This window comes from Lolium perenne, chromosome 6 (assembly GCF_019359855.2).
Source record: "Lolium perenne isolate Kyuss_39 chromosome 6, Kyuss_2.0, whole genome shotgun sequence".
Classification (NCBI taxonomy): domain Eukaryota; kingdom Viridiplantae; phylum Streptophyta; class Magnoliopsida; order Poales; family Poaceae; genus Lolium; species Lolium perenne.
Window position 1 is genome coordinate 262,052,194 of NC_067249.2, and position 23,095 is coordinate 262,075,288.

Genomic DNA, 23,095 nt, shown 5'->3' on the forward strand with positions numbered 1-23,095 from the left:
CCCTGTCGAGTTTTTCCTCCTTGATTTCTTGTATCGTCAATTTGGGCGGGGGCTCGACAGTCTCTCGCCGTGGCCCAAACTTTGCAGCAATCCTTTGAAAGTCACGATCACAATTGTCCGAGCGCGAGAAGCTTCCGTAGACTGTGATGTTTGTCCCGTTGTTCCCTGGAATCTTCAGCTTGAGGTATGCATAGTGCGGCACAGCCATGAACTTGGCATAAGCTGGTCTCCCGAGTATGGCGTGATACTGTGATTCCCAATTCACGACTTCAAACTCGATCTTCTCCTTCCTGAAATTGTCGGGTTTGCCGAAGACGACGTTCATGTATGCTTTGCCAAGAGAGTGCGCTGGTGAAGTAGAGAGTATCCCATGGAAGCGGGTGTCTGAATCTTCCAACATTCTCATGGTGATCCCCATACTTTGAATTGTGTCAAGGAATATCAGGTTGAGTCCACTTCCTCCATCCATAAAGACTTTGCTCATCTTGAACCCTCCTATCTGTGCTTCGACCACTAGGGCGGCGTGCCCTGGTTTTGGTATAGTCATCGGGTGGTCCATTCGACTAAACGTGATTTCCTGAGACGACCACTCGACATATTCAGGAATGTTCGCCATAACACTTTCTACCAGGTTAATTTCTCGGGTGAGCTTCTTCATCTCTCTCCTTGAAACGCCTGTCCTGTGGATCATACTCATTTTCCCACGTGGTGGTGGAAACGCCTCGTTGGGTTGATGAGGTTGAGCTTGCTGGACCTGATGTTGTGATGGGGGTGGCGGTGGTGGTGGTGGTAGCTGTTGCTGGCCTGCCTGCTGGATGAGTTTATGCATATCGAGGAACTGCCGACAGTCCCTGAGCAGGTGGCTAGCCTTTACTTTACCATCCTTGGAATCGGTATATGAATGCAGGTAACAAGGGGCGTTGATCTGTTCAGCGTAAGGCAATTCGGGAGTTCTCTGTTGTCGTGGTTTATAGTTGCCACGGTTCCCAGAGTTGTTCCGATTACCGTCCTGTCGATCGTCTCGCCTGTCGTCGTACCGATCATCGTGCCGATCAGAGTAACCTGCGGCCACCAAGTTATTGTCATCGTAACTGCGGTTCTTCCTTCTCTTGTTCCGATCCCTTCGACCTCCCGAATCATGCTTCGGCTGGTCATCCTCTTCGTCGTCACTGCGCTGTCGTGGCTTTTGGACGTTGTCTTCGCCATCGGCCCAGCTGTTGGCGATTTCCATTAACTTGGTTATGGTTTTCGGCTTCTTGCGCCCAAGTTCTTCTATATAGCTTTCACGTCGGATGCCATCACTGAAAGCGTCGATTGCTCTGTCGACAGATACGTCTTCCGCAGCATTCAGGAGTTTGGTGAACCTCCCAATATATGCGCGCATCGACTCCTTCTGCTTTTGCTGACAGTGCCGTAACTCCTCGATCCCGACGCACTACAAGAAATCTGCCATAAGTTGACAAAATAAAGGTGTCACTAAAACGTCACTAATGGCTACTTGTGACGTTACGGTGACGCTTTTCAAAACGTCGAAAGCTGGGAGTCAGCAGTGACTGCTTAAGACGTTCCACTTGAAAACGTCATAGAGCTTTGTGACGTTTTAAAATGTCACTGACGGCATGACGTTCCCAAAACATCATGGGCACCTGCCCCGAGTCCAGCGTGGCAATCCGACGTGGCAAAATTGTGACGAATTAGAAACGTCTTTATCTAAATTCAGCCCGGTCCATTAAGCTCCTTATGTGGGCTGAGCCCATTAGTTCTGATTATTTTTCAGCTTTGTTGGGGCCACGTTCTGATTATTTTTTTCGGCTTTGTTAGGCCTTGGCCCGTAACTGGCCCAATTAACTCGGCCTTTTTAGCTTTTTTTTTGACAATTACATATAAAGACCCCACGTGTCAGGTTCCATTTCCCATTGGTCCCACTTGTCAACATTTATTTCACACGATCTGATAATATTTAGACGCCAAAAGATGAATACATGAAGTCTATTCCAGTATTTTTCCAAAAACCACATACAGGAATGACGAGGCTGCAGCTGAATCCAAAGGATAATGAAAACAAACCGGCAAGACTATTACAGCACGCAACATCTATTGAGTCAAATCATAAGAACCAAAGCATGCCATTCCAGACAGCCTGACTCGACTGTCATAACTAACCCAATCTCCAGGTCGCCTTCTTAATGCTGCATCATCAGGATCTCTCCGCTCCACCAGCGACACAGCAACCTGTTCTCCCTGTGAGCACAACACCGAGAATCTTGTGCCATGGCTTCAGTTGCAGCACACACTCCACCAGGTATGCAAGAACAACCAAGCGAGGTAGGTGTTACCAAGCTTCAAGGATGCTGCTGCAGGTAAAACCAAGTACAGTAAGGGCCAATTAAATATTAGCATGAAATAACTACAGTATGATGTATAATATGTACACACATGAGACTTGAGCCAAATAAAACTTGGGAGAACAAGTACTGTAGAAAAAGAGATAGTTGCAGAAGAATATCAAATATTGATTATAATACCAACTATTATTACAAGAAAATGAATCAGATTAGAACTTACTGATGATATATCTGGTGATCATCACAGCCACTAAAGGAAATAGCTTCCCCAGATACCAGATAATGGCCTGTAATATTCCCATACGTGCATACTACCCAGTGCTGTAACAAAATGGATAAGGAACTTTAGCTGTAGATATATTACATCGTATATAGAAACAATGGAATGTTCTGTAGACCTATGCTAGTAACATTGCAAATGTTTTGCATATATATAGAAATCAAGATTAGCAACAGTAGCATTTCAAGATTAACAACAGTAGCATTTCAGATCATTATATGATACAGTCCAGTGCAATAGGCTCTATACCTTGTAGTTTCTGCAAGCTGGACACCTGTGCAAGCATGAGATGCATTTTAGTTAGCAGATATTAAACAAGATAGAAACAAATGCGACATTCAGCTGGAAAGAAATGGAGTACCAATAGCATGTTAATAGCTTTTTACACCAGGAAGCAAATTGATGCTTCATTTTTTTTACGATATAATTCTTCAAAATTTCGACGGTCAATGTTGAAACTAGTGGATGATATTCGAATTAGGCAAGCAGTGATTTACTTCAATACTATTAGTTATTATTGAAAATTCTCAAGCTCAGGGACAGTTCAATATACTCATGTCTGGTAAGCAATTAGCACTAGTGGAAAACGGGGCAATAGGCCCGGTCCATTTGGGCCTTTAGACCCGGTTCCTGAACCGGGACCAACTAGGCGGGACTAAAGGGGGTACCCTTTAGTCCCGGTTCAAAGATAAACCGGGCCTAAAGGCCTCAACACGTGGTGCGACCAGGGAGCTCGCGCTGGAAGGGCTTTGGTCCCGGTTCGTGGTACGAACCGGGCCTATGTTTCTCTGCCGCGGCAGAGAATTGCTATTTCTCTGCCGCGGCACAATTTAGGCATTTAGGCGTTTCTCTGCCCGCGGCAGAGAAACAGGGCGTTTCTCTGCCGCGGCAGAGTTTCAGCAATGCATATATATCATTCAAGAAACCACAAAAAATCGTCATGAATATATATAGACATCGTCAACAGTACACGACATAGTCAACACAGTACACGTAATGCATGCATATTTACAATACAACTTTTCCTGAACGAATATCCTCCGCCGTCACGATCTTCCGATAGTGCTCTCCACCTGGGGTAAGGACCTCGGTAATAAAGAATCCCGCGATTTCCTCTTGAATTGCTTTTATTTGATCCGCTGTTATGAGAGTGTCCCGCAGGCGTGTCATCTATATTTAAAAAAGGAGATCAATATATGAATGGAACTCAATACAATAGATGGTACTAATTAAGATTAATTGTGAAAATTTGTTATCGTACACGAGTGTGGTGTATTTGGGCATCCCCACCCTTGGGACAGGACATGTCACGCATGAAGGTGCGGACGTAGTATCCACATAAGTTATTCCCTTTTTCCTGCCTCATACACTTTACGAAAAATAGTTCGATCAAACTAATAATCAAGCATCGTATTGAAAGTAAATATCATATATAAAGTTTCACGGACATAGCTATATATATAGTACTACTTACAGGGTAATCTCTAAATGTAAGCTCCGGTTTCCATTCACCCGGAACAGTATTGATGAACCGTTTCCAAGCCCTGCCCGGCAAAAAATAATGAGTAAATGAGTAATTGATTAGTTGATGATATCTTCGAATTAGAGCAGATGAAGATGCCAATACGAAATTGATTGAAACTACCTCTGGAGGATGGCAGCCATGTCCGCCCATTCCGCATATTCTTTACGTTTCGAGTCCATGACGTTTACGACTCCAAGGTGAAGATCAATGATTAGGAGAATAAAATGGAAACTGCACAAGCATAGCTCAATGATTACGAGAATAAAGTGGAAGGTGCACAAGCATAATGTATGTTATATATAACACTCACTTGAAGTTGTAGGGAAAGAATATATCCTCTTTGTCTGCTTGCTTCTCTAAAAACATTACGATGTTGTCCTCTGTGTCCTTGGCGAACTCTCGAACCGTAACTTCATGAACTGTGTTTGGGTCTATGAACCCCAGCGGTAGGAGCTTGCCTCTTTTGTATTCCAGCTTCTTCATTCTGCATAATTAAATGTATAGCGTACACAAAGAATATAATGAGGATAATTGTTAGTGCAAATGAATGAGCTACAAACTTAATTACACAAATAAATCACTTACAGGCAGTAGCAACTGATGACAGCTTTGTCGAGGGCGTCTTGATTGAATAACTGAAACAGTTCTTCTAACTCAATGTTTATCTCGTCTTCCCCCCGGAAGTAATGCTCATCTCTAAGATACACCGTGATGTAGGTTTCACATCTTCGTCGGCACTACCGTATTTGGGGGGCGCCATCGCGAGCGTAGCGGTTACCGGCGCGCCGGCACTACATACTCTATTTTGGGGGCGCCGGCAGGGGCGTCGGCACTACCGTATTTGGGGGGCGCCATCGCGAGCGTAGCGTGATTCTGCGTAGCGGCCCTCATAACTATTTTTGTAACAGTAACACTAACTAAATTTCTAACTATTTTAACTAAATTTTACTAACTTTTTTTCTAAATTTCTAACTATTTTAACTAAATTTCTAACTATTGTTTTAACTAAATTTCTAACTATTTTACTAACTAATTTTACTAACTTTTTTTCTAACTATTGTTTTAACTAATTTTCTAACTAAATTTCTAACTAATTTTACTAACTTTTTTTCTAACTAAATTTCTAACTAATTGTACTAACTTTTTTTCTAACTATTGTTTCTATATAATTAACCTAACAAATTAACTAATCTAACAAATAAAAATAAATAAAAAAAAGAGAAGACGGCGGCGCGCGCTTACCGCGGCGGAGGTGGGCGTGGCCGGCAGCCGGCAGGTGGCGAAGCGCGGCGGACGGCGAGGAGGCGGCCGCGGGCGGTGGGCGGGCGGGCGACGCGGTGGCGGACGGCGCGGTGGCGGACGGCGCGGGCGACGCGGTGGCGGGCGGTGGGCGCGCGGCTCGGGCGGCGCGCGGTCGGCGGGCGCGGTGGCGGAGGCGCCCGGCAGCGGCGGAGACGGCGGCGGAGGCGGTGGCGCGAGGCGACGGCGACGGCGCGCGGGAGGGCGGCGGCGATGACGAAGCGGCGGCCGGCGGCGATTTCGGCAGCCTGGCGGCACAAATGCTTCGTCTCCGCGGGATTGATCTCCGCGGAGACGAAGTGTTTTCTTTTATACTGCCCCCCCCCCCCTTTGGACCCGGTTCGTGTTACAAACCGGGACCAAAGGCCCCCCTTTGGACCCGGTTTGTACTAAAGGTCTTTTTTTGCTGCGTTTTCGCTGCGCGCGCAAAAAAGGCCTTTAGTCCCGGTTTGTATTACAAACCGGGTCCAAAGGCCAATTTTTTTAAAAAATTTCATTCCCGCCTTATTTCAAATGAAAAAAAGCCACCGCACCGCCACCGCCTGCCCACCACGGCCACCGCCGTGTACTGGCCACCGTCGGCACCGCCGTGTACTGCCCACCACCGCCTGGCCACCACCGTCACCGCCATGTACGGGCCACCGCCGTGTACTGCCCACCACCGCCACCGCCACACGTGTCCCTTCCCCGTGCCACGTGTCGCCGCCGCTTCCACGTGCCTCGCCCCGCCGCCACCGCCATGTACGGGCCACCGCCGTGTACTGCCCACCACCGCCACCGCCGTGTACTGGCCACCGTCGGCACCGCCGTGTACTGCCCACCACCGCCACCGCCTGGCCAGCACCGTCACCGCCATGTACGGGCCACCGCCGTGTACTGCCCACCACCGCCACCGCCACACGTGTCCCTTCCCCGTGCCACGTGTCGCCGCCGCTTCCACGTGCCTCGCCCCGCCGCCACCGCCATGTTCGGGCCACCGCCGTGTACTGCCCACCACCACCACCGCCGTGTACTGGCCACCGTCGGCACCGCCGTGTACTGCCCACCACCGCCACCGCCACCGCCTGGCCAGCACCGTCACCGCCATGTACGGGCCACCGCCGTGTATCGCCCACCACCGCCACCGCCACACGTGTCCCTTCCCGTGCCACGTGTCGCCGCCGCTTCCACGTGCCTCGCCCGCCGCCACCGCCGTGCGGCGTGTAGATCCCGCTTCCACGTGCCACGCCCGCCGCTTCCCCGCGCCACGTGTCGCCGCCGCTTCCACGTGCCACGCCCCGCCGCTTCCCCGCGCCACTGTCGCCAAACTTGCCGCGTCGCTGTGCTATAAAGCGCCGCGTGCGCGCGGAACCACACGTCGCCGTCGCCTCCGTTCATTCGTCGCCGGGATGCCGCCGCGCCGTCGCGGCTCGTCCGGTTTCCGTGGCGTCCGAGCGCGGCCGAACGGTAGGTTCTACGCCGAGATGCGTGCCGGTGGCTTCCGGCTCACCCTCGGCACGTACAACACCCCGGAGCTGGCGGCGCGCGCTTACGACGCGGCCGCATGGCGATTTCGGCGGCCACGGTGCGACATGAACTTCCCAGACGTCGAATCGCTAGAGGAGGCGGAGTTCCTCGCGCCGACGCCGTGCCTCGTCGGCGACGAGGACCGTCGCCGCCACCGCCAGGTGCAGCGCCGGATCGCAATCGCCGAGCACGACGAGGAGTTGATGCGCCAGTGGAGGGCGCAGTTCCCCAACGACGTCGACAACACCGCCGCGTTCTTCGCTGACCTCCGGGCACAACGCAGGTCCAACAGGCGCCATCGTCGGGCCGTCGCCGTGTTCGAGCTCGATAACCCGAATACAACTTGGGCCGACAACGACCCTCGGTGGGACGACATTTGGACCGAGACAACCTCCGACGACGAGTAGATCGACTAGACTAGTTGTTTATCTATTTTATTGTATTTTCAATAAAGTCGTTGTGGCAGACGCTGATGATGAGAAAAGTTTCCCGCCAGATTACATGTGGAATTAAAGTACAGAACTCAACTGAAAATTAATTAAGATACATGGCCAGATAGTACTCGTGCCTAGCCCTATAGTACTCGTGCCTAGCTCAACTGAAAATTAATTAAGATACATGGCCAGATTCGACTGTTCGAGTCATTCAGTCATACTCGTGCCTAGCCCTATAGTACTCGCCACTGTAGTCGTCGTAGTCGCCGTCATCATCGTCGCTGGCATCGGGGTCGCGGTAGTCAAACCTCGGCGGGAGAGCACGCGTGGGCTGGGACTGAGGGTAGCGCAGGCGGGGGCCACGGTGGGCCATGACGCCCTGGAGAGTTCGGTCGCGCCACCACAGCCGACGGCCGGCCTCGTTGAAGTTCGAAGGAGGCGGGCCGCCCTCCTCGTGCCTGGCGAGCGCCCTCTCACGCCGATTGATGAAGAAGCTCTCCCAAGTCGGGCTGTAGTCGGGATGCCACTAGGGATTCCTCCGCTGCTCTGGCGTGAGCTTGAAGTAGTAGTGGTTCGTGATGGCCATCTCGCGCGCCACACCTAGAGGGACAGGAGGGACCGGTACCCCTCCGACGCTCAGCAACCAGCCGGTAGGGACGCGGTAGCCCGGCGGGCAGGGGTAGTTCGACGCGCAAAGCGCCTCCACCTCCCGGAGGTTTAGAGATACGATGGAAGCCATGTGACCTGGTGATGAGGTTTGCAGATATGAGTCTAGATGTGAGATGTAAATGGAGGCCAAGCCAACATATATATAGTGAAAAAATGGCGGGAGGACGGAGGCGGGAAGCAGTGGAAAGCGCGGGAAGAAAAATAGGCGGGAACGCAGTGGCGCCAAAAACTGTCGGTGGGATAAGGACGTGTGGGTAACCTTTAGTCCCGGCTGGTGGGTACAACCGGGACTAAAGATCCTTTTTTGTGTCATCTAACAAAACTGTCGGTGGGATAAGGACGTGTGGGTAACCTTTAGTCCCGGCTGGTGGGTACAACCGGGACTAAAGATGTCGGCAGGATAAGAACGCATGGGTGGACGCACTGCTCGATGAGATAAAGCATGTAGCGCACGACGCCCTGTCGAAGGAACAAGACAAAGTAGAAGAGGTGTCGTGCCTATAAAAGGAGCATCGATACGCCTTGCCAAGCAGATCAACAAGCCAAGCAGAGTTTCATTCCCATGGATGAAGGGAAGGGTTGGGAAATCTCCCGTGGCGCAGCTTCTCGAAGATGTCGTTGGTGCACACGCCCTACGACATCTTCGGAAGCTGCTCCTCGGAATTTTTCCCTGCAAGCCCCTAAACGACTACATCTCATCTAACAGTGTTGGGGAAAGGGTTGGGAAATCTCCCGTGGCGCAGTTTCTCGAAGATGTCGTTGGTGCACACGCCCTACGGCATCTTCAGAAACTGCGCCTTGGAATTTTTTCCTGCAAGCCCCTGAACGACTACATCTCATCTAACAGTGTTGGGGAAAGGGTTGGGAAATCTCCCGTGGCGCAGTTTCTCGAAGATGTCGATCGTGCACACGCCCCAGGTACACGACCTTCTGACCTTTTTCCAAATAATCACCTTCGAGCTCATGTAAACAGTGTGTGCATGCATTGTATCCCTTGTTTGACTGTCCTGAAATGTTACCAAGAGCAGGCCAGTCATTGATGGTTACGAAAAGCATCGCTCTTAGGTCAAATTCCTCCTGCTTGTGCTCGTCCCACACACGTACACCTGCTAGGGACCACAGCTGTAGAAGTTCTTCGACTAATGGCTTCAGGTACACATCAATGTCGTTCCCGGGTTGCTTCGGGCCTTGTATGAGCACTGGCATCATAATGAACTTCCGCTTCATGCACAACCAAGGAGGAAGGTTATATATACAAAGAGTCACAAAGCAGTGCTATGGCTGCAGCTCTGCTCTCCAAAAGGATTCATGCCATCTGTACTGAGACCAAACCGTAAGTTCCTTGCATCCTGTGCAAAGTTTGGGAATTCTCTATCGATTTTTCTCCATTGGGAGCCATCAGCAGGGTGCCTCAACATCACGTCTTTCTTACGGTCTTCTTTGTGCCATCGCAACAACCTAGCATGCTCTTTATTTCTGAACAAGCGTTTCAGCCGTGGTATTATAGGAGCATACCACATAACCTTGGCAGGAACCCTCTTCCTGGGGCGCTCGCCCTCAACATCACCAGGGTCATCTCGTCTGATCTTATACCGCAATGCAGTGCACACCGGACATGCATCCAAATTCTCGTACTCATCGCGGTAGAGGATGCAGTCATTAATGCATGCATGTATCTTTTGCACATCTAATCCTAGAGGGCAGACAATCTTCTTCGCTTCGTACGTCTTTGGCGGGCAATTGCGTTACCCCTTGGAAGCTTCCTCTTAATTATTGTCGACAACTTTCCAAATCCTGAGTCGGTGACACCGTTCTCTCGCCTTCCATTGCAACAATTCCGAGTGTGCCGCCTAGCTTTTTATGGCCATCTTCGCAAGTTGGGTATAACAATTTGTTGTGATCTTCTATCATCTTGTCGAAGGCCAACCTTTCCTTTTCAGTTTCACATTCTCTCCTTGCATCAGCAATGGCCCGGCCAAGATCATCATCAGCAGGCTCATCTGGTGCCTCTTGATCTTCTACTTCATTGTCTTCATTGCCTTCTGCAGTATCATCGTATTCAGGGAAATTGGGATAACCGTCATCATCCTCTTCCTCTTCGTCATTGTCTTCCATCATAACCCCTCTTTCTCCGTGCTTGGTCCAACAATAGTAACTGGGCATGAAACCGGATCGCAGAAGGTGGCTGTGAATGAGACTCGAGCGAGCGTAATTTACGGTATTCTTGCAGTCCACACATGGACAATACATGAAGCCACCATGTTTGTTTGCCTCCGCCACGGCCATAAAATTATCCAGGCCCGCAGTGAACTCGTCAAACCGTCGGTCAATGTACATCCATTACCGATTCATCTGCATGATATAATTAAGCTGATCAAAACCATTACAGAACATCACGATGTATATATACACATGCATTTTATCAATTGCAGATGAAAAGGATAAAGTTGTTAACCTCGATGAAGAAGAAAAAAGCAAGTTAAGTGTGGCTTGATTTGTGTAAACTCAAGTGGCAAATCCTCTTAAGCATTTCATCAAACACCTCTTGTGCATGTGAAGAAGAGAGGAGAGCAATACACCCTCTTGTGAAGATAGTGAAAAAATGGCTAAGTGTGGCTCACACTTGGGCAGGGGCAAGGTTATATAGCCAGGGGGGCCTTTGGACCCGGTTTGTCATACAAACCGGGACTAAAGGGTTCCCCAGGCTGACACGGCCTGCCGCGCCCTGCGGGTGGACCCTTTGGTCCCGGTTTGTATGACAAACCGGGTCCAAAGGCCGCTACAGGACAGGCGCCAGCGGGTGGGGTCGTCCTGGGCAGAAACGAACCGGGTCCAATGGGGGCATTGGACCCGGTTTGGTTCAACAGTGGGTCATTTGCTTGGGACCAAAGGCCTCTTCTCCACTAGTGTAGGAATAACGAGCAGTACATCATTACATAGTAAAATTACCAACCTAACAAGACCAAAAATTGCTTGGCAGCGAAAAGCACAGATTCTGGAACAGCACATAACATACTGTTGCAGGTTATTGAAATGTTAACAAATCTACTGCAGGTTCTTGTGAGCCAACAAAATCATCATGATCCACTCAGTACACGCCATTTCTGGTAGCACATACATATGGAAAACATACAAGTGGCAACATAGACGTAAACTCCACAGCTGCAGAATCTAAACATAGGCTTGCATTCCACATTTTGAGGAGCTGCCGCGTGCTATCCAGTAATAGCTGAAACGCGAGGCAGATAGGAATTATATAGGCACAGTATGTAATGCATTGTCTTCAAAAAAACAGACGGCCTAACCTGAACCAAAACCAACCACTACTTGGAAGATCCGAATCCTACCTCAGAAATTCCCTCACAAAACAAATGTAAACGTTACCCAGACTGGAAACAATCCCTATGATGTAACAGACTAGCTCCATTTGTAGGTCAAACCATTAAGTAAAGAATAAGCGAACGTATCAAGGCATGATAGCATGAATGTTTAGAGGGAAATGAAACACCAAATTTGATCAAACAAGCTAGGTTTGGTAGAACATGATGCTCAAGGGAAGAACAAGTCCAAGCGTTTAATCCATACAGTAGGTTTGGAGAATGTGAATACCCGCCCCTTAATCCACCACCTCATATCGCAGTATTGCCCTGTAATGGACTAACTGTTATCCTAGAAAGATATCATTTTGTTAATATAGGATACTGAAGTAAACTGGTTGATGCAAAGTGATGAAGCGCTTTTGCATCTCTGTAAAATATCAATAATACTACTACTAGCGAATCACGCACCCAATTCGCCCACGGAAGCAGCCAAGGGACGAGGAATCTGAGGAAATCAGGAACCGCTGCCGGCGGCCGCGTAGGCAGGTAGGTAAAGGAAGGAAGGAGGGAGGTAACTGCGCACGCACGCACGTACCAAGGAGATCCTGCTCCCGTCGCGGCCGAGGCGGAGCAGGTCGAGTGCCCTCTCCAGCGCGGCAGCGAGCGGCGCCAGCGCGCGCTCCTCCGTCTCGTCCACCCGGCGCCGGCGCTCGCGGAGCTCCTCGGCGAAGGGCCCGAGGAGGCGAATCCTGCGGGACAGCGCCAGCAGCTGGCGCCGGTACGCGTTGCGGAACTCCCCCGCCGCCGCCACGGCCTCCACCGCCCTGGCGACCCGCTCCGGAGCGGACGACGTCGGCTCCTTGTCGCGGTCGCCGGCCATGGGAGGGAGCTGGGGAGGGAAGCGGTCGCACTGTCGCAGCCGCCCGCGCGTGGGGATCTAGGCCGGAGAGGAGGGGCGGCGGAAGGGAAATTTGCTAGGGTTTCTGGCCTGCGGGGCGGTCTGAGTCTGGCGCGCGGGGCGGAAGCAAAATTAAGTGGTCTGGTCGGTCGCGCGCGTGACCCAAAAATTTTAGGCGCCAATGGGAAAATCCTGCGCGTGGTTTGGTGCGTTGGATGCTTCGGACGGTTGAGATTCAAGTTTGTAGCTGATCCTTCGTAGGTTGTTTTCTGTTTTCTGATTGGCTAATTTTTTTTGGCATGCCAATGACGTTATTGATTTGTCGCAATCGGCAGTGGAAAAACGTCGTAGGCTACTTAATTTTGCTAATGATGTTTTGACCTAAATTGCCAATGACGTTTTTGCCCAATAACGTCACGATTTTCTAGGGTTTTGCCCTCCCCGAGTGGCCAAGGACGGTCAAACCTAGGAACGTCATAAAGCTATGACATTTTGATTTCCAGTCATAAAAAAAACGTCATATTATGGCAGATTTCTTGTAGTGGACGGGCCTTTTGTAGGTTGCTTGAAAGTTAGTGACAAAGGCTTCTACTAGGTCGTCCCATGACTTGATGGAACCCTTTGGCAGTCCTCTGAGCCAGGCTCGTGCTGAGTCCTTTAGGTAAAGCTGCAGGCATTGCATTGCTGCTATCTGATTCCCTTTTTGCAGAATTACTGTCTGCAGGTAGTCCTCTATCCAGGATCTTGGCTCCTGCTGCCCATCATATTTGGCAGCGTCGGTAGGTGTGGGTTTGAACTTCTTGGGTGGCATCGCCTCCCGAATTTTGTAGCTCAAACAATCGGCTCCTCTAAGCTCGCCGTCATTCTCCTGGGTCTCATCCGAAGAATCACTGTCAAATTCTTCCCTGGTGGCGCGTCGTCGCCTCGCCTTGTCGATCCTGCTCTGTGTAATTTCATCCCGAGCATCTCTCGCGCGATGTTTTGAACCGCTGGCCTGCAACCGGATAGGGTCTTCTCTTTTGGTGGAACTAGATTATGTCCCAATATCGCAAGACTTTCCAAAGCGCCACGGTGGGCCTGAGCCATGGATCGTTCGGGACGCTGGTTAATGAGATATGCTGCAAGATTGGCTGTTGCTCCCGCGACGGTTTTTGGCCGTGGCATGCCTGCGGTGTCCGTGGTTATAAAAGACTTGGTCAGGTTTGATGTTATCTCCCTTGCGTCATCTTCCGAAATCCTGGACAGTCTCGATCGATGTTTGCCTCCTCCGTGGGTACTTCGAGAGGCACTCCCCTGCGAGCCCCTTCGTCGCTCGCTGGACCGGTCTGCCGCAGATAGGCGTCTCTCGAGGGTGGCTTGCTCCTTAGACAGGCGCTCCCGATTTTTCTCCAATATGGAGCGGTAAGCATTGAGTGTGCCAACCGTGGTTCCCGCCGAAAGCGGTGTGTTGTTGAGTACGGCTGCCTTGGCCGCTGCCCACTCCTCTTCCGTAATGGTGTGGTCGCTATTGTCATTGCTGGCGCTATTCTCAAAACTAGCCCTCCTGCTGGAGCGGGAGGTGCGATCTCCGTCTCCCCTATTAGCGACGTAAACTTGGAGGGGCGCCACTCTTTGGGTGTCTCCTCGGGCGCTGCTGCCGATGCTGTCCTCTCCCGACGAATAGGCGTTGCAGATGAATGGCGTGTCGCTTGACCCTAGTCCATGCCTGGTGTCGCAGTTCATGCAGTAATACGAGGTCAGCTCCGAGGGCACGGGGTCATCAGATCCGACCGACATGGAAGATGCCGAACGAGGAGTCGATGGCGCGGACGGACTCGACGGGCTTGTCATGCCAGCCGAAAGGTCGGGTGTCGACGATGCGCTTGGACTCGTCGATCTGGAGATAGGAGATTCCAGCAGCCGAAGAATTCCTTCTGAGTTGACGTTGTAGTGGACGCTCCCGAAAGCCATCTCCATGTTGCCTTGTAGACCAGAGAAGGTCGAGCGAGATGATTCGCCGTGCGGGGTGAATTCGTAGGAGCCAAAACGGATCGGGCTTCCCAGATGAGGCGATGATGGTGCTGATGAAGCTGCTGATGACATGACGGGTTCAGCCGATGTCCGATCTTGTGCCGACAGGGTTCCCACAGACGGCGCCAATTGTCGAGGGTACTCCTCGCCAATGCCCTCCGATAGGGGCTTAGGGTTGATGGAATCCTGTAGGCTGACACGAGACATCGGTTCACAGACAAGTGGGGAGAGCAATTTACCCAGGTTCGGGGCCCTCGATGAGGTAAAACCCTTACGTCCTGCCTGTCTGTTCTTTGATTATGAAGATAATGGGTTACAATGGGGTGCCGAATAGTTCGGCTGAGATCTAGTCGAGATTGCTATTGCTAGGGTTACCTAGCTCTAAGCTTTTCCTGGCTAAGATTGCTAAGATTGATCGTGTCCCTCGGCAGCCCCTCTCCTGGCCTTTATATAGGAGGCCAGGTCTCAAGAGGTCTAACCGAATACGACTAGATTTACAGTAGTTTAGATCCAATCTTTCCTTGTTTGTTCACTTCCTTGTCTTGCCCGTCAAGGAATCTTCTGGTACGCCGACCTAGCGGCCCATCACGCCTTCAGGTATCTTCATGGGCCTCCAATTAGTCAATACCGGATAGGGCAACGCTGGTTACTCAAAGGATAATGCCCATGTCAACTTTAGTTTGACCTTCTGGAACATTAATAGGCACCAGATCACATTTGTCAAAGTTAATCCTCATACCCAACATTTGTTCAAAAATCTACAACACCCATTTCAGGTTTAAAGCCTTTTCCAAATCATTTTCCAAGAATAACAAGGTATCGTCTGCATACTGCAGGCTAATGATCCCTCCCGCTGTGAACCTAGTGAGCAACCCAGAAATAAGACCTCCATTAGCAGCTTTAATCAGCATTTTGGAAAACACGTCCGCAATCATGTTAAAGAGGATGGGAGCAAAAGGGTCTCCGTGCCTCAAACCTTTACCTGTTTCAAAGAAATTACTATTTTGATCATTGATTTGAATCCCCACAGATCCTTTGTGGAGCAGACAATGAATTGTATCCAACCATTTTTGGCTAAAGCCTCGTTGCTTGAGCATTTCTTCGAGAAATTCTACACTAACTTTGTCATAGGCTTTCTTGTAATCTAACTTCAAGATCAGGCCATCTTCTTTATTTTTATGCACGTCATGAATAATTTCATGCGCCGTAACAACACTCTCCAGAGTATACCTGCCCCTAATGAAGGCAAATTGGTTTGTGGAAATTAACCTATCACCCAACAAGATTACTCATCCTACTCGTGCAAGCTTTTGAGAAAATTTTGAAACAAAAAATTGTAAGTGCAATAGGCCTGAACTTTTTAAAACTTTTAGCATTCACTTCTTTTGGAATGAGAGTGATCAAGCTAAAGTTCAGTCTAAACATGTCTGCAGTGTTATCTTCGAAATATCTAAAGAGATTGATCAAATCTACCTTTATGACTTCCCAAAACTTTTGATAGAATAAGAAAGTAAAACCATCCGGTCCCGGTGCTCCCTCACTATAAGAGTCAAAGGCCGCTGATTTTATCTCTTCTTCCGTGAATGGAGCATCCAACATGTCATTGTCCTCACTAGAAACCCTATCTTCTGGACCCAAAATGAATTGTCTAAAGAAATATATGTTCTCTCTTCCTTTTTAAAGAGATTTTTATAGTAATTCACAAAAATTGGAAGCATGTCTTGAGTTTCCATAACTTCATCGCCTAAAGGCCCCTCCAACACTACAATTCTGTTCTTCCTTCTTCTTTGGTTCGCCACAGCATGGAAATAAGTTGTGTTTCTATCTCCCTCTAAAATTTATTTTTCTCTCGATCTTTGTCTAGCTTTTATCTCTTCCATGGCACAAATTGAATTAATCTGTGCTGCAATTTGTTTCATTCTAGAGAACTCCTTCGTAACAAAGGTTGAGACTCTGACATAATGTCAAGACAATCATATTCTGCCACTAGTTCTTTTTTTAATTTCTTTTGATCCGCCTCTATATTAGCATTCCACCCCTTAAATGTTTCCTTAAACGTTTTTGTTTCTCTTTCCAAATGGCAATAGCATTGTTCCCTTTGCAAGGGGCCTGCCAAGATTTTTTAACAATGTTCGCGCATTCCTCTTTCTACAACCACCACTTCTCAAACCGGAAAGGTCTTTTCCCTAGATAAGTACCAAGCCCAAAGTCGAAAACCAATGGTGTGTGATCACTCTCTATCCTGGCTAAAGCCTGGACATGAGCGGTGGGAAAATGGGAGTCCCAACAGGTAGAGACAAAATCTTTATCAATAGCAACCATAACTATCTTTTGTTGGTTATTAGCCCAAGTGTACATCCTATTGGACGGTTTAAGCTCCATGAGACCGAATTGGTTAACCCAATTATTAAACTTATCAACCCAATTTTGATTAATATTATTGTTATTTTTCAGAAACATCTCTATGAGATTAAAATCGCCCCCAACCATGATATGGATATTATTTATAGAATAGATTAAATCTAGTTCATCCAGAAATTCTTGCTTATGCTCATTATAAGCAGACCCGTACAAAGAGACTAGATTCCAAGTGAATTTGTCCCTTTTGTTTATAACAACCACTGATACATAAAAGGCCCTAATGGACCAAGACACCACCTCAAAAACCTCTTCAATGATACCCACCAAAACACCACCAGCCGTCCTTACAGGAGGCAATTCCAGTTGAAACAACCATGCTTAGTCAAGGCCTCCAAAAAAGGTAGAGTAAAATCTTCTTTTTTGGTTTCAGACATGCAAACAAAGTCAAGTTTATGCTTATCAAGGAAATCGATAAGTTGTGAGGTCCTAATGGGGTTATTTAAACCCCTAATATTCCATATACCTCAATCATCAATTTTATTATTCTTAGGTTTATTTTCCCCTCTACCACTTCTTCTTGTGTGGCAAGGGGACTCTAATGAGCCGAAATTATCATTTCCAGCAACCAACCCAGATTCTAAAGCATCATCATCATGATTATTCTCCATCAAATCCTCTAAAGTTAGGTCAATATTAGCAGGCAAGAAAATATCAGGTTGGTTATCAAATAGCTTATCCATTCTATCAGATTCTATTTGTTTCATTTTAGCAATAGATTCTATTTGTTTCATTTTAGCAATGTTCCTATGAATATTAGGAGAAGATGTTCCTAGAGAAACATTAATAGAGATAGCTTTCTGAACTACAGACTGATTGCAAATAGTAGCAAAAGTGTGCTTAGTAGTACCTTTCGGTTTTTCCAAGTTCTTTTGTTGCATGAGCTCCACCGCCCGCGCTATCATAATTTTGCCATCATGAACAATCCTATTGCTCTGTCTCATGGATTGTACAGGTCCCCATTGTTTCCCTTTTTTCTTCATTAGTGCAGCTTTAGCCGGTGTCGGTTCACTCTCATTGCTTGAAGCACCTTCTGTAGCAAGTACCAAGCCAACATTTTTACAGCGATTTGCATCATTTGCCAGATCAGCCACAGTTGAATCACCACTTTTAGCACACATTGTCGACCTTTTCCACTCTTTTGCAACATTGTTGTCCATACTTTTATTGTTGTCAGCGGATTTTTTCCCAGCCAAGACCACATCTTAAAAACTTCCAATCATATCATCTACTTCTATAGTTTGTATCTGCTCCTCCTCATATGATTCTATTAGGTCCATGTCCAACAGGACTTGAAATCTGTTTACTGACGTCATCCCCTCCTCAGTTTGAGTGCTGATTCTGCTAAAAATTTAGCTCATCCCTTTCTGTCCACATGAGGTGTTCTCCCCTCAACCATATTCAGATCATGTTGCCCTCCAGGAGTTTGGTTTTTGTCCTTACTAGTGTCACTGCGATCATTCTAGTTGTTGAAGTCATCCAATAGATCATCATCCTCTTCCCCATCATAGTCCTCATCATTGTCATTCGGCGGGAGAGGCCGTGGTGGCTGCGAGCTCTCCGCCCCTTATCCTTCTCCACTTCAAAATCTAGAATATAGAACTTCTTTCTCATAACCACCACCCTTTGCTCTGAAATCTTGGAGATATCTTTAACAGCTAGCTACACTCTGGCCGTCTTGTAGAAGGATTTGAAAATTCCTCCCAGTCCACATCCAGGATCAAACGAAAACACTTCACAATCTGAGCAATGACTTTCCATGAGCACCATCGTGGCGGGATTCCTCTGATTTTAACCCAAACTTCTTGTAGGCAGGTCTCCTTCCCACCCCATGATTCTAACTGTAATCCTTTCAAGGTCATTGCCCTCCTTCAAGTTGATCGACGGAATATCAATGAGATCTGTCACCTTTTTATGAGGAGGAAATCGAACCAAGAACCTCTTCTCCTCTAGTTGCCTCACTTGCCACGGCCAGTTTACATCCCAGGTCTCACTCATATTTCTTTCCAAATCTTTGACGATGATTTGGCTGTGGGTGACCAAGATAATGCCCACATTCTTCAAATTTAACCACTGGACAGAATCTTGGGCATCAACATTAACATGGAAAAAGCCCAAACCACTGTTAGCACTTCCAACAAATTGGGCCATAGGAATTGGCTCAGACCACACTGGACAATTGTTCATGTGATGTCCAGGGGTGTTGCACATGAAACAGATCTTTTCCTGATCGAATACAGTTTCCAATATAGTGTCCGGGCTCCCCACAATTGTAACAGACTCTGGACTTATATCTTGGATCGATTGGTTGAACAGGAGCCTCACCAGGAGCTAACCTGTCACCAATTGGTCTAGGTAGAGGACGCTGACGATTCTGAACACCCTGGTTCCCAACAGCATCAGGGCGCCCTCCCTGATTCACTGCCGGTGGAGGTGCAACCCTTTTACCCGCTGCAGCCATGCCCGCGCCCACGCCACGAAATTGCTGTGGCGGCGGCTGTTGTTGAGGCCGGATGTACTGGTTCCGCCGCGGCTGCTGGTACTGCGGGGGGCGGTGTGGTGGCCCTCCTCCGCCACCGCCACCTCCTCCCTGACCTCGCTGGTTCCCTTGCATCTTCACCACCTCCACGAAGGTAGCCCTCCCGTGAACACGACTCCAAAAATCACGAGAGAAGCTAAACTGCTTTGGATCCCTCGGTCGAATCGGATTAGCAATCTGAGGCTTGAAATCGGTGATACGTCCAAAACGTATCTACTTTCCGGAACACTTTTGCTATTGTTTGGCCTCTAATTTGTGTATTTTGGATACAACTAACACGGACTAACGCTGTTTTCAGCAGAATTGCCCTGGTGTCTCGTTTTTGTGCAGAAACTCAACTTTTAGGAAAATCCCCGGGATTAATTCCAATGGGCCTATTTTCATAGAAGAGGGATGGAGCCATAAGACCAGAAGGAGGGGGGCCACGAGGCGCCCACCCCACCAGGAGGCGCGGCAGGCCCCTGGGCTGTGCCAGCCTATGGTGGTGGCGCCTCGGCCAGCCCCAGGTGCCCCCCTTTCGACTACTTAAGGGCTTCGACCTAAAAACGCATGGGGGTGAGACGAAATCGCCAGAAGACATCCAGAACACCGCCGCCATCGCGAAACTCCGTCTCGGGACCAGAAACTCCGTTCTGGCACTCCGCCGAGACTGGGAATTGGAGGAGATCATCGCCATCATCACCACCGACGCTTCTCCATCGACCAGCCATGTTTCCCCCATCCATGTGTGAGTAATTCCCCCGCTGTAGGCTGAAGGGGATGGTAGGGATTGGATGAGATTGGTCATGTAATAGCATAAGATTGTTAGGGCATAGTGCCTAGTGTCCGTAATTGGTACTTTTATGATATTGTTGCAACTTGTTATGCTCAATGCTTGTCACTAGGGCCCGAGTGCCATGATCTCAGATCTGAACATGTTATCAATTCATGATGATATTCATTGCTTTATGATCTTACCTGCAAGTTGTATATACGTATTGTTGTCCGGAACCCGTGGCCCCAAAGTGACAGAAATTGGGACAACCGGAGGGGAAGGCGGTGATATGAGGATCACATGTGTTCACGGAGTGTTAATGCTTTGCTCCGGTGCTCTATTAAAAGGAGTACCTTAATTTCCAGTAGATTCCCTAGAGGCCCGGCTGGTACGACAAAAGATGTTGTGCAAGTTTCTCACTGTGAGCACGTACGACTATATACGGAACACATGCCTATGGATTGTTTAGTACTTGGATACTGTTTTATTACTATCTGAAATTCCCTACCTTGATTGTTACATGAGTTTCTCTCATGCATGCAACGCCCGTTCATCCATCCCTGTGCCTACAATATTTTAATCCTGCTGTACTATAATCACTATTGATGTCTTTGTTACACTGCTGCTGATATTTCACTATTGTTACTGCTATAAAACTGTTGCTACTGATAAACTCTTGCGAGCAAGTCTGTTTCCAGGTGCAGCTGAATTGACAACTTCGCTGTTAAGGCTTACAAATATTCTTTGGCTCCCCTTGTGTCGAATCAATAAATTAGGTTTTACTTCCCTCGAAGACTGTTGCGATCCCCTATACTTGTGGGTCATCAAGACTATTTTCTGGCGCCGTTGCCGGGGAGCATAGCTTTATTTGCAAGTTCACTTGGATTGATATTGTTCGCAGCAAATTCTCCATAATGGGTAAACCTCGCGATACTAAAGTCGCCATATTACCATCCACTACAAGAAAAGGTACAACTCTGAGTACCTCTGCTGCTCTTGATTCACCATCTGTGATAAGTCAACTTGTTTCACCACCACAAGCTTCACATGCTGGTACTTCTGCTGAATCGGAAAATTCTTATAATTTTGATGATGCTTCTGCTGTGCTTGATGATAGTGGTTCATTAGGATCTTTTCTAGATGCTACAATTGCTAGATCTAGACAAATTGAAAATACTGAAACTCCTAATGAAAATACTGTTACACCTGTTAATTCACCTGAGTCTGTTGAATACTCTAGTGATGATCTTGATGAAGATTATGTGGAACTTGATGATGATTTTATTGTTAAATGCAATGCTACTACTGATGCAAGTAAAATTAAAAAGCTTCTTGCACAACATACTGTTAGATATAAACTGGCTCCTGATCCTAAATTTGCCACATCTCCTATAAACATTAAGGATAAGGATTATGATTTTTCTCTTGATTTATCTCATATATCTATTGTTGAGAAAACACCTTTTTGTGGTACTGAAAAATAAAGTGTTGTAGAACACATGAATGAACTTTCTACTTTGAGTAGCTTGTTTTCTGATGATATCAAGAAGCGTACTTATTTTTTTGCTAAATTTTTTCCTTTCTCATTAAAGGATGATGCGAAAACTTGGTATAATAGTTTGCCTCCTGATTCTATTGATAGTCCAAGTGGTTTGCTTGATGTTTTCTTTCGGAAATACTTTCCTGCTAGTGCTCAACATATTGCTTTACAGAAAATTTATAGTTTTGACCAGGAAGATGGAGAGAAATTGCCTGAAGCGTGGGCAAGATTTTTCTCTCTTATCAGAGCTCGACCTGGACATGATCTGGAAAAGCATGATTCACTTGATATATTTTATAGTGGACTAACTATTAAGTCTAGGACATACTTTGATAGTTGTGCTGGTTGTGTTTTCAGGAAAAGAACTCCAGACGAAGCTGAAGAATTATTGGCTAAAATAGGCCGGAATCATGATGATTGGACTACACCTGAACCAACCCCGACGCCAATATTGAAGAAGAGGGGTATGATTAAATTAAATGATGAAGATATGAGGGAAGCCAAGAAATCTCTTAAGGAGAAAGGTATTAAATCTGAAGATGTGAAGAATTTACCTCCCATGGAAGATTTATGCAAGATAACTCCCCCTTCATCCATGATTGAGGTAAATTCTCTTCAACGCTTTACTAGGGAAGATATTCCGCATTCAAGACCTCCTGCTCAATGCATAGATGAGTTTGATAATTATATTGTTAAGCAAGATAATTTTAATATGAGAGTAGAGAATCATTTAATGGAAAATTCTCAAACTATAAGTAAATTGCATGATGTTGTGGAGAGAACCTCCAATGATGTTAAGATGCTTGTTAAACATTTTCATATGATTCAAACTCAAATTGATCAACTCACTAAAGTGCAAAATGACTTGTTAAAAAATAGTTCTAAACAAAAACATGCTTATGAAGTAACAACTAGAGGCGGTGTTTCTACTCAGGATCCTCTATATCCTGAGGGGCATCCCAAAAGAGTTGAACAAGATTCTCAACGAACTGAACCTAGTGCTCCTTCTAAGAAAAAGAAGAAGAAACATGAAACTGTTGTAGAATCCTCTGAGCCTGTTAATGATCCTAATAGTATTTCTATTTCTGATGCTGAAACTGAAAGTGGTAATGAACATGATAAAGATAATGATAAGAATGATGCTTCTGATAAAGAAGAGGTTGAAGATGAACCTGAAAAGCATGCTAAAAACAAAAAGTATACTAAAGAAGATTTTATTGCTAAGAAACATGGTAATGAAAGAGAACCTTGGGTTCAAAAGCAAATGCCTTTTCCTTCTAAGAAACTAAAATCAAAGGAAGAAGAACACTATAATAAATTTTGTGATTGGATGAAACCTTTGTTCTTGCAAATCCCTTTGACTGATGCTATTAAATTGCCTCCTTACTCAAAGTATATGAAAGATATTGTCTCTAACAAAAGGAAAATTCCTAATGAGGAGATTTCCACTATGCTTGCTAATTACTCTTTCAATGGCAAAGTTCCAAAGAAGCTGGGCGACCCAGGTATACCGACTATTCCTTGTTCCATCAAGAATAATTATGTTAGAACTGCTCTA

The 23,095-nt window shown here is 47.3% G+C and overlaps 1 protein-coding gene across 8 annotated transcripts; it reads right to left on the reverse strand.

The window, feature by feature from the left end:
• Positions 1-1,975: 1,975 nt before the first annotated feature.
• LOC139831885 (protein spotted leaf 11-like) lies at positions 1,976-12,387 on the reverse strand. Of its 8 annotated transcripts, none has more exons than XR_011746225.1 (5): positions 11,847-11,955; positions 11,668-11,719; positions 2,875-2,899; positions 2,566-2,666; positions 1,976-2,351 (listed from the first exon to the last, which is right to left on the reverse strand). XR_011746225.1 is itself a non-coding variant. In XM_071821248.1 (4 exons), exons 1-3 carry the CDS (start codon positions 12,256-12,258, stop codon positions 2,596-2,598), a joined length of 381 nt encoding a protein of 126 aa, XP_071677349.1. In that variant the 5' UTR covers positions 12,259-12,387; the 3' UTR covers positions 1,976-2,351; positions 2,566-2,595. The 8 variants fall into 8 exon arrangements, 4 of the variants coding, with proteins under 4 accessions (XP_071677349.1, XP_071677350.1, XP_071677348.1 ...); XR_011746223.1 differs by having other exon boundaries at positions 11,644-11,719; XR_011746222.1 differs by having other exon boundaries at positions 11,644-11,949.
• Positions 12,388-23,095: the final 10,708 nt, after the last annotated feature.